Source organism: Quercus suber, unplaced genomic scaffold (assembly GCF_002906115.3).
Source record: "Quercus suber isolate HL8 unplaced genomic scaffold, Cork oak 2.0 scaffold_468, whole genome shotgun sequence".
Classification (NCBI taxonomy): Eukaryota; Viridiplantae; Streptophyta; class Magnoliopsida; order Fagales; family Fagaceae; genus Quercus; species Quercus suber.
Genome location: NW_027069919.1, coordinates 141,128 through 153,692, shown reverse-complemented (window position 1 = coordinate 153,692; position 12,565 = coordinate 141,128). Strand labels below are relative to the sequence as shown.

General features: G+C 35.9%; 2 protein-coding genes across 2 annotated transcripts; both read left to right on the top strand.

The window, feature by feature from the left end:
* The first annotated feature begins 1,251 nt into the window (after positions 1-1,251).
* On the top strand, positions 1,252-3,127 carry LOC136062928 (UPF0481 protein At3g47200-like). The gene is made up of 2 exons (XM_065762662.1): positions 1,252-2,328; positions 3,007-3,127. The coding sequence occupies exons 1-2, from the start codon at positions 1,301-1,303 to the stop codon at positions 3,125-3,127; spliced, it is 1,149 nt and encodes a 382-aa protein (XP_065618734.1). The 5' UTR covers positions 1,252-1,300.
* Positions 3,098-4,635, top strand: LOC111989004 (UPF0481 protein At3g47200). Its single transcript, XM_024020803.2, has one exon. The coding sequence runs from the start codon at positions 3,147-3,149 to the stop codon at positions 4,467-4,469; it is 1,323 nt and encodes a 440-aa protein (XP_023876571.2). The 5' UTR covers positions 3,098-3,146; the 3' UTR covers positions 4,470-4,635.
* The last annotated feature ends 7,930 nt before the right edge of the window (positions 4,636-12,565 follow it).

The following is a 12,565-nucleotide window of genomic DNA, read 5'->3' as shown; positions in this document are numbered from 1 at the left end:
AATTGGTGTGGAAAATATTTTCATTGTTTGGTTCAATTAGGAAAATGCTATTTTCCTACAACAAATTCCGGCAGCAAATTTCGGCCACAACAACAACAACAACAACAACAACAACAATATTCATGGCAACCACAACACCACAACAACAACAACAACAACAATAATAGTTCATCAAAAAAGAAAAAAAAAGAAGCTGAGAGATCGAGGAAGAGGAAGCGATCGACGGCGCGGCGTGGCGACGACGATCGACGATCGACGGCGAGGCGCGGTGCGACGACGATTGACGGCTTCTGGGTTCGCTGGTGGGAGATCGAAGGCGAGTCGCGATATCGAAGGCTAGATCGCGAGATCGAGCGGAGGTGATCGAAGGCGATCGCCGGCGCGGTGCTTGGGGTTCGCCGGCTCGGTGATCGAAGGCGTGGTGCTCGGGGTTCGCCGGTGACGTCTCCGGCGTGTCTGGGCTCGCTGGGTTCGGGGTGCTGGTGCTCTCTTTCTCTCTTTCCCTCTCTCTGTCTTCATGCTCTCTCTTTCTCTCCATTTTCCAGAAATCATTTGAAGTGAAAATGATTCCGTAAATCATTTTCACCCTTGACCGTGAGTCAACTGAAAATGATTTCCGGAAAATTGCTTTTTCCGGCGCAACCAAACACCCGAAAATATAGAAAACCATTTCCGGAAATGAATTTCACCCAAAACAAACGCAGCCTACATATACGAGTTCTTCTACTGCCACAAGAAAATCTCAACAAAAAAAAAATTCACAACAAGCTGAAGTGTCAGCTCATCATAAGTCAAAATAAAACAAGGTTACACATAGACCCACCACAACTCAAAACAAAGTTGTTGTGAAAATGTTTTTCCCATAGATTTTCTTTTTATATATAAGATCAGATGTCATTTCATGATTTCATCCCTTTTTTTTCCTTCCCAAAACTTGTAATGAAAATAATTTTGTATACTCCAATGCTCCTTTTTTTAATAAGAAGGAAAAATAAAGGATATTGAGTATGAACTAGTCACATAACTTTATCAAGTATGACAACTTATGTCAAAACCTTTATTTGTTATCAAGTTTCCCATTTTAGTATCTTTGGTAGGTCTGAATCAAAAGTGATGAAATTGTTACAATAAAAATTATAAAATTAGTTATCTGTTCAGAGGTATACTGGTAATTTGAATAAAGCACAAGACATAGTTCAGTATTATAATGACCTTATTAGAGAGATGCAATTGCAGGTTATTTTGACTTCGTTTTTGTGTGATCCAATTGAGCGCCTTTGAGACTTCTCTCCAATAAAAGATGGAAATTTCACAATCCAGAGACCATGTTTCTGTTGAAATCCAAGAGGATTCTCTTGTGCCTCCTATTATAATCCAAGAGGATTCTCTTGTGTCTCCTATTAAAAAACAGATGGAAACAAAATCTACTTCTGCTTGCATCTTCAGGGGCTCCAGTGAATTTCATAAGGGAAATGACAACGCATATATCCCTGGTAAAGTTTCCATTGGCCCTTTCCATCATGGGACTGACGCTCTAAAAGTCATGGAAGACAATAAGTGGCGCTATGTGCATGCACTCCTCAATCGAAAACCAAACCTTGAGGCAAGCTTGGATGGATGTGTGAAAGCACTTAGAAAGTTGGAGCACAGAGCAAGAAGATGTTATTCAGAAGAGATTAGTTTCACAAGTAATGAATTTATTGAAATTATGTTAATTGATGGCTGTTTCATCATAGAGTTATTCTTTAAGTATGCCTTCAAGAGTCTAAGACGCCGGAGTGATCCCATATTTAGCACACCTGGGATGTTCTTTGACTTGAGGAGTGACATGATGTTAATAGGAAACCAGATTCCCTATTTCATTCTCCAAAGGTTGTTTCAAATTGTACCAATTCCTACACAATGTAGTCTGTGCCTCCATGAGCTTGCCTTTCGTTTCTTCAAATCAATGATACCAGGAGATCAAAAAGCTCTGTGGGAGAAGATTGACCAAGAAGGGAATCACTTACTTGACTTTATCTTCCACTGTTTCCTCCCAACATACACAAGAGTACCATCAAAAAGTGGAACAAACGAAGGCTTAAACTGTGCAACACATCTCCAACAAGCAGGAATTAGGTTCAAGAAGGCTGCTACCAAAAGCTTATTAGACGTAAAGTTTGTTAATGGAGTCCTTGAAATCCCACCTCTAACATTTCATAAACGTACAGAGACACTTTTTTGCAACCTCATTGCACTTGAGCAGTGTTACTGTGACGGCGTGCAGCACATTGCTGGTTCGCCGGTGACGTCTCCGGCGTGTCTGGGCTCGCTGGGTTCGGGGTGCTGGTGCTCTCTTTCTCTCTTTCCCTCTCTCTGTCTTCATGCTCTCTCTTTCTCTCCATTTTCCAGAAATCATTTGAAGTGAAAATGATTCCGTAAATCATTTTCACCCTTGACCGTGAGTCAACTGAAAATGATTTCCGGAAAATTGCTTTTTCCGGCGCAACCAAACACCCGAAAATATAGAAAACCATTTCCGGAAATGAATTTCACCCAAAACAAACGCAGCCTACATATACGAGTTCTTCTACTGCCACAAGAAAATCTCAACAAAAAAAAAATTCACAACAAGCTGAAGTGTCAGCTCATCATAAGTCAAAATAAAACAAGGTTACACATAGACCCACCACAACTCAAAACAAAGTTGTTGTGAAAATGTTTTTCCCATAGATTTTCTTTTTATATATAAGATCAGATGTCATTTCATGATTTCATCCCTTTTTTTTCCTTCCCAAAACTTGTAATGAAAATAATTTTGTATACTCCAATGCTCCTTTTTTTAATAAGAAGGAAAAATAAAGGATATTGAGTATGAACTAGTCACATAACTTTATCAAGTATGACAACTTATGTCAAAACCTTTATTTGTTATCAAGTTTCCCATTTTAGTATCTTTGGTAGGTCTGAATCAAAAGTGATGAAATTGTTACAATAAAAATTATAAAATTAGTTATCTGTTCAGAGGTATACTGGTAATTTGAATAAAGCACAAGACATAGTTCAGTATTATAATGACCTTATTAGAGAGATGCAATTGCAGGTTATTTTGACTTCGTTTTTGTGTGATCCAATTGAGCGCCTTTGAGACTTCTCTCCAATAAAAGATGGAAATTTCACAATCCAGAGACCATGTTTCTGTTGAAATCCAAGAGGATTCTCTTGTGCCTCCTATTATAATCCAAGAGGATTCTCTTGTGTCTCCTATTAAAAAACAGATGGAAACAAAATCTACTTCTGCTTGCATCTTCAGGGGCTCCAGTGAATTTCATAAGGGAAATGACAACGCATATATCCCTGGTAAAGTTTCCATTGGCCCTTTCCATCATGGGACTGACGCTCTAAAAGTCATGGAAGACAATAAGTGGCGCTATGTGCATGCACTCCTCAATCGAAAACCAAACCTTGAGGCAAGCTTGGATGGATGTGTGAAAGCACTTAGAAAGTTGGAGCACAGAGCAAGAAGATGTTATTCAGAAGAGATTAGTTTCACAAGTAATGAATTTATTGAAATTATGTTAATTGATGGCTGTTTCATCATAGAGTTATTCTTTAAGTATGCCTTCAAGAGTCTAAGACGCCGGAGTGATCCCATATTTAGCACACCTGGGATGTTCTTTGACTTGAGGAGTGACATGATGTTAATAGGAAACCAGATTCCCTATTTCATTCTCCAAAGGTTGTTTCAAATTGTACCAATTCCTACACAATGTAGTCTGTGCCTCCATGAGCTTGCCTTTCGTTTCTTCAAATCAATGATACCAGGAGATCAAAAAGCTCTGTGGGAGAAGATTGACCAAGAAGGGAATCACTTACTTGACTTTATCTTCCACTGTTTCCTCCCAACATACACAAGAGTACCATCAAAAAGTGGAACAAACGAAGGCTTAAACTGTGCAACACATCTCCAACAAGCAGGAATTAGGTTCAAGAAGGCTGCTACCAAAAGCTTATTAGACGTAAAGTTTGTTAATGGAGTCCTTGAAATCCCACCTCTAACATTTCATAAACGTACAGAGACACTTTTTTGCAACCTCATTGCACTTGAGCAGTGTTACTGTGACGGCGTGCAGCACATTGCGTCTTATGCCTTTCTAATGAGCAGCCTTGTAAGATCTGAGAAAGATGTGAAGTTACTAGGCAGAAAGGAAATTCTCATCCATGAAAAGAACAAGGAGAAAGAGGTTCCTGAACTATTAAGGAAACTCTGTGGTGATAAGATAGTGCAGGACTTTTATTACAGTGGGCTTTCGGAACAAGTGGAACAATACAGAAGAACCGGTTTGCTTGTATGGTGGCAAGAATTTAAGCGCGATAGTCTAAAAACTCCAGCTTCACGTTTGTTGTTCATCTTGGTTATTCTGATCCTTGTTCTCTCAGTTGTAGGAGCCTTTTTTTCTGTATTCTCATTCTGTCTCCACAAAATGTAGGAAAGAAGATGAGGTTCTCATTCTTAAACAGAGGATGACACAAATAAAAGAAGGATTTTTTCCCCTTTCCCTTGGACCAATTTTAAATTGACTCTATGGTATGCTAAAAGTATCTATCAAATGTTGATTACAATTAGCAGTCCAATGTAGCAATGATCATCTTTAATGGAAGTTTGATTGGTTCCTGAAAAATTTCCAAAAATTATTGTTCAGGCACTGCTGTATCTATCATATTTTTACTAACATGAATCATCACCCCTTTATTATCTCCAACACTAGAACCTCCTTACATCTTATTAAGCTTACTCAATGGTGATAAGGGTACTCGAATTAAGTTGAAGTAAAAAATTCTTCTTTTGTTGGGAAAAGAAATATGGAATGAGGTGTGCCGCCATGCGTTTAGATAATTTTTTTGCTGAAAATGGACAAAAGTAAGTTTTACTTAAAAAGAAGTTAGGTTTTAAAAACAGTACATAAACAAATAACTTAGTAAATGAAAAATGTTAATCAAAATTCACCATATGAGTAAATAAGGCTGCCTATAAAAGAGAGAAGATTTCAAATAAAATCCAACCTAATGTACTTTCAATTGGTATGAAATTTCTTTTTGAATTTCTCTGTTCTCTCACATGATGATATCTAATCGGAAAACCCTTTCAATCAAATGACAGTATGAATTGAAAATCATAATCTATTTAAAATGAATTGAAAATCGTGATCTATTTAAAATGAGTTACGTACAATTGCTTTTTTTCTCAATTATATACATTCCATTCATCATTTTAAATTGATTTGCAACTCTCCAGTCTCCTCAGCCATCCACCAAAGTTGTCAATGGGATTGCAAGTTGGCATTAATCCGTCATTATGTAACACTTAGTCAGGATTTTAAGAGATAGCGTACATAAAAGCTAATAGTTGCATGCTTTCATGGACTCTCTAGCCCCTTATAAAACCTGTTTGGCCAGATGCAAATTTGTTTGGTAGAGATGATAGAAATGTAAAAGGAATGAAAAATGTAAAGGGTTTGATGAAAAAAAAAAGATAAATATTTTTTGTTATAAATCTTTGTACGAACTATAAAAAAAAGTCTTGAGAAAACAAAATATCTTGTATTAATTTTTTATTATATTCTTGAATTGAATTATCTTTAATATATTAAATAATAAGATTGTGAAATCACTTATATAATAAAAAAAATTCATGTGAAAGATTAAGAAGAGCAATGTTACAAACACAATTTTTTTTAGAAATAATTAAGTTAGCAGACTTTTATGTGGCATTTGGTATGAAAGAATCCACACTACTCCTGGCATCAAGATTTTTGGGAATGTGATTCCTTGCAATCTGGACGCTTAGGAATGTAGTTATTCCTGTATTTGATTTTATTGAGAATCTCTTAAAATTCCTAAGAATATGAGATGATAATATTTGGTTTATTCTCAAGACTCTTAAATAAATTATTTATTTTTTCTCATTCTATCCTTAGATTTGAATGTGCACTACCAAGTCCATAAAAAAAAAATTCTCTAAATAAATAATGAAAAACAAAATATCAACTATTAATTATGACAAATTCATTAAAACTGTAGTCTAACAATTCAAAATGACAAGTACAATACAAAAAGGGAAATGCTAACAAGTGTCCTTAGGACACTCATTAATAATTCATTTAAAGAAAGTTTTTATGTGAAATAAAAAAAAAAGTAATTAATATTTTGATAGCTTTTTTCATTTCCTATAAAAGTGGTATCAAAACTTTCCTAAAATGGATTATTAATGAGTGCCCTAAGGGCACTCGTTAGCATAACCCATACAAAAATAACTATTTAATTTGTTGAGCAACACATACACAATAGTAAAAGTAATACTTGGCATTAATGGAGGGTCCCCTTCAATTTTTTTTTTCCCCCAATAGAATTTTGTTAAAGAATATATCAACATGGTTGTTTATCCTGTTTATGTTATTTTGTTGAGAAAAGATATTGATGATTTGTTTTATATTTTATCTTAATTGCTTAAATGATAAGGAAAAAAAATGTTAAAACTGTCAATTTATAAAAAATACAATTTCCTTTAAGTTTGGGAATCTCGATACCCATTTGTTTCAAAAGGGAATCCACATTCATACTGAAATGGGTTTAAAGGGGGAATCTAGATTCCCTAGCATCTGATTTCCTAGCGTGATTTGCAATAAAACATGAGAATCTTTAAATATTTCTAAGAATCTTAAAACATTACCCCGTACCAAACGCCACATTATTGATTCTTAACGTATTATTTGGACTCACCCCTAATATTACTTTTTTTTTACCTATCACTAATAGTCTGACACATCAGTTGAGTGTTAAAGTTTTTTTTTTTTTTAAACAATATTTGTGTCTCTAAACTTTCTCGATTAAAAATGAGGAGTTCATACAGAATGTCATCTCTCTCTTCATCTTTTTTTTTTTTCACTTTCCCACTTTACCCAATGAGAAAAATATCAAGTATCAATTATCAACCCATCTTCTATTTCCTCTCAAACTTCTTTTATACTCTCACGCACACTCTTTCACTCAATCTAACACACTTGTAAGTAATTATATATGATTTGGTGGTCCGAATATTTTTGTTTATCAATTTTTTCATTTAATTTAATATATATTTTTATAAACAGTTTTTAAAAACCTTATTTTTTATGTGGTATATCATACTTAATGATGCCAAAGATCAGCAATTAAACCCTTCATCCAAATGAATTGGAAGACCAAACACAACCTGTAGAATAGGATAAACTACTTTGATGATAACATGGAGTGATGTTTGTCAAGGACCCTCTAATGACTAAGTTAGAATTATGATGCAGAGAGTATGGGTGTGTTTTTTTAGTAAAAGTATTGTGTTTTTGTCAGTGTTTATGTAAGGATGTGCTCATAAATACTTATAAATTATAAAGTTATAAGTAACTATTTGTAAATACTAAATAAACAATAGATAAAAACAATAAATAAATAAAACTTATATGTCGACCAATTTGTCAAAGAAGTCCCACAACAATTTGTCTTAGGCTTATAGATTTATTATCCATAAACCTAAGACATAAAAAAAAAAAAGATTTATTTTTTTAGGTACGTACATATATGAAACTATGATGGGGGGAGGGCAGGCCTTGTTGCTGAGGCTCTAGAGCAGCCTCTTTTTCTCCCAAAGGACAGGGACTCGTATCGGCGCTTCAACCAGTACGAGCTCTTCCAGTCCCTCAAGAGGGATATTGCCATGGTGAATGAACTGATCCTCTTAGTTCAGGTACCCTTTTTATTTTATTTTATTACTTTACCTCCTATCTTTACTCTACGTTGAAAACTCTTGTCATGCAGGTTACCCAGCAGATATATGTGGCCGAGGAGTGGAACAAGAAAGCCCACCTCGAGGCCCAGGTTGCAGCCCAATCCCAATCGGAGGCCGAAAGATCTCTAGGTAGCCTTAAGGAGAATTACTCTCTGCTCTCTGAGCAGTTAAAGGATATGACCAACCAGAGGAACAGCTTCGACGTGGACTTAAGAACGCTGAGGCTCAGGCCGAAGACCAATGTAAAAGGTTGCACCTGGCAGAAATCAACCTAGCAACCGAGAGGGAGCTGGTGAAGGGTCTCAAGGCCGAACTTCAAAAGGTCAAGGAGAGCGCCCGAGTATCCGAGCAGAATGCTCGTCTGGCAAAGGAGGCAGTTGAGGCCAAAAAGAAGGCAGCTTACCAGCTGAGGGTAGATGAGACCAGGACCCAGCTTACAGAGCATTTGCCACAGTTGGTCGAGACTATTGCAACATAACTTGGCAAAAGGCGCTGGATGCTGCTGGAGTCCCCCTTGATTCCGACCTGAAGTCCCTTCTTTCTTGGGGGATAACCTTTTCCTTGCCCTTCCCCTATTGTTGATCTTCTTCAACTCTTTTATACTTTTCATGCAGTCCATCAGCTGACGCATGCTAATGATTGGCTTGCCAGACAAAGATGTCCTCAAGCCGTGGTCAGTGGGGAGGCCGAGTTGAACGTGTCGAGAGCCATCACATCAAAGTTGCCCTCCATATCGTTAAACATCTCCCAGTACCTGTCCAAATACGCCTTCAGAGTCTCACCCTCTTGCATGCTCAAGGATAGCAGGGAGGACAAGGGCCTGGACACTCTTCGGCAGGTGACAAAACGCGAAGTTTCTTTGAAGGAGCTGATGGAGTCTTCCTTTATGCTGTCAAACCACCTCATCGCAACCGGCCCGAGGTGGAGGGAAAACCTTGCACATCAAAGCTTTGTTCCTAGAATAGACTGCCATCTGCTGATTAAAATGACTGACATGTTCTACTGGGTCCGTTTTACCATTGTAGATGGTGAACGCAGGTTGGTTAAAACGCCGGGGGAATCTCGCTTCCTCAATCCTGCGCGTGAAGGGCGATCTAGAGATTTGGTTCAAGGTCTTGGTCATAGCATCGTTCCCTATATCTCCACGTGGTGGGCTCGGAGGTTGCTTCTCATGACGACGCTCCTCCTAGTAGGAAAATGACTCCTGACTGGCGTTCGCGATCTTTGTTGGTAAATGGGATCCTGTTGGTCGTCGGACTCCTCATCGTAATATGAAGGAACCCGTTTCCGTTTTGTATGACGCAGCTCTCTTTTTAACTTTTTAACCTCCAGCTACAAATCCCGGTTCTTCTGTGCATGGGATATGTAACTCCCATCGCATGACTGGCTTTGCCCAGTGTGCACATGTGTGCACTGCCCTCACGATCCTGTCTCTGCTCCAAATTAAGGAAAGGGTCCGCATGCTGGGATGCCCTTGACTCTGCCTGTTGTTGGCCTCGTTTAGTCATCCTCCACTGTTGTTTTCACCCCTGCACAAACTCTTCCCACAGACGGCGCCAATTGTATGGTCTGATTTGGCAGCCCAGGCCCAAGAAGGATAGGTTACGAGCCCAATGAACCCAAGACAAAGAATTTGTAGAGAGTGGGCGAAAGAGCTGGGCTGGGTGCGAATCAAACAGAGGTTAATTATAGTGTTTAAGGATTCAGTGACACAAGATCATGCTCATCTTCTTTTACAAATGTCTGTCCGAAGAGGTATGTTATTGAATGTAAGGTGATTACAATTCTTGGAACTACAGTAAAATTGTTTAATTCTTCTCTCCCCCCTTTTTCTCCGATTCCCATTATCAGAGACCTCTCTTGCTTATATAGCACCCTTTTCTATCATCTTCATCGTCCACTTGTTCTTCATCTAAGCATCCACTTGAGTGCATGTCCCATCAGGTACTCTCTTTACCCCTCTGTGAGTGGTAGTAGCTGAGATTACACTGTTCAGGGGTCTTCTCCACATTAATGCGGCAGAAAAGCAGCTGTAGTGCATTTAATGCGATGATGCAGCTTTTCCTTAAGATATTTTCTCGTTCTAATCGTCCCCAGATATGCCCAGAGCTTATCTTTGTCATTGGGATTGCATGAGAGTCCATTCGGACTTTCTATTCTTGGCTGGGTCAAGACTATTTACGTTCGAGGAGTGTAAACTCTTCGGACAAAAGGTGATCTCTTCGACTTCTTCCTTTACTTCTGGGTTGGCTGCGTTCAGATGAATTCTACCCCAACCCACTATTACTCTTCGGACGTACAATATTCCTTAGGACAGGGCCCACAGCCCAATAAGTATGTCTGGGCTTTTATCCCCCACAATTAAATGCACTTGCATATTAAATGTCTTAACACATTATATGTATTTCTAAATTAAATTTTCAATATTTATATAATAATTTATTGCCATATATCAATCAAAAAAAAATTATTGCAATAAATATACTTGTTTAATATTTGCACTAAATAATTTGTCTTACATTAATAAATACGAAAAGTTAAATTGTCGGTTTTTTTTTTTTTTATAACTAAATTGTCCTATTTTAGTTATTAAATATCTGTCATGAAAATTGTTTGTTTTATAAAAACAAACATATATATATATTATATATATATATATATATATATGTAGGGTCTAAATTTGTAGCCCAAACCCAAGGGGTATAGGATATGAGCCCAACAAGCCAAATACAATGAATTTGTAGAGAGTGTGTGAAAAAGCTAGACTGATAGTGAACTAAACAACGTCTAACTAAAATTCAATTGGTAAACAAGTGTAAGAGCCAACTTAAAACTTGAATAAATTGTTGTCCGAGGAGACAAACTTTTGTTTATATAATTCTTAAAGTTACAGTAAACCTTTCTTCCCTCCTTCTCTCTTGATTTTTCGGTCTCCCTCTTATGGGAGGTTTTTTACATTATATATTTTCCTTTTCAAACATCTTGATCATACATTTGTTAATCATTTAAACGTTCACTTAAGTATATGTCCGTCAGGTGTCTTCGTCGGTTTTCTATGAGTAGTGGTAGTTGAGACCGCACTGTTCAGGGGTCTTCTCCACATTAATGCGGCCAGAAAAGTTGCTACAGTGCATTTAATGCGATGGTAGCAGCTTTTCTTTTAGATATTTCTTTGTTCTTATCATCTTTATACATGCCTGAGGTTCATCCTTATCATTGGAATTGCCAGGAAAGTCACTTAAACCTCCCAGGTGCTTGCTTGATCGATATGCTTCATATTTGAGGAAGACACACTCTTCGAACTATATTCTTTAATCATTTTGTGCATTATATTTATCCCTCCTAGGATCCTTCTCAATCATTTACTCTTCTTTGGACACACCTCAGTCTTCAAATAAGGCCCTAGGCCCAAGACATAAATTTGGGCTTCTACCCACCACAATATATAAATATATATATATATATGTACGTACCTAAAAAAATAAATCTTTTTTTTTTTTTTATGTCTTAGGTTTATGGATAATAAATCTATAAGCCGAAGACAAATTGTTGTGGGACTTCTTTGACAAATTGGTCGACATATAAGTTTTATTTATTTATTGTTTTTATCTATTGTTTATTTAGTATTTACAAATAGTTACTTATAACTTTATAATTTATAAGTATTTATGAGCACATCCTTACATAAACACTGACAAAAACACAATACTTTTACTAAAAAAACACACCCATACTCTCTGCATCATAATTCTAACTTAGTCATTAGAGGGTCCTTGACAAACATCACTCCATGTTATCATCAAAGTAGTTTATCCTATTCTACAGGTTGTGTTTGGTCTTCCAATTCATTTGGATGAAGGGTTTAATTGCTGATCTTTGGCATCATTAAGTATGATATACCACATAAAAAATAAGGTTTTTAAAAACTGTTTATAAAAATATATATTAAATTAAATGAAAAAATTGNCTCTATAAATTCATTGTATTAGGCTCTTTGAGCCTAATTCCTTTAACCTTTTAGGCTAAAGAACCAAATCTTGCCCTTATAGCAAACACTTCAATTTTTTTTTTGGCATTCATTAACAGAAGTCTTAATAAATGTGCTTTGTACTATCCAATATTAAACACACTTGCATAGTAAATGTATTTCTAAATTAAATTTTCAATATTTATATTCAAAATTTATTTCCATATATCAATAAAAAAAAATTATTTTGATAAATATCCAACATTAAATACACTTAATTATTAAATGTCTTAACACATTAAATGTTTTTTTAAATTAAATGTTCAATATTTATATACTAATTTATTGCCATATATCAATAAAAAAAAAAAAAAAATCATTGCAATAGCTTATATTTATTTGATGGGATATATTCAATCTTGAAATATTGATACATTTTCATTTGTATAGGAGGATAAATGCAAAAAAAAAAAAAAATCTAAATTATATTTAAAATTCCTTTAATTGATTTATCAGTTTTAAGTTGCAAGAAATGTGATTGTAGTTTTTTTTTGAAAATAGTGGGTCTTTTTATAGTTAGAAATACGAGGGAGTTCAATATAATTTTAGTAAACATTAATGGCGGAGAAGGCAATTTTTTCATTTTTCATTTTTTGCATTCATCAAAAAATGTCTTAACAAATTTGCTTTGTGATATCCAAGATCAAATACACTTGCATATTAAATGTCTCAATACATTAAATGTATAAATAAATTAAATTTTCAATATTTATATACTAAATTTATTGCCATATATCAAT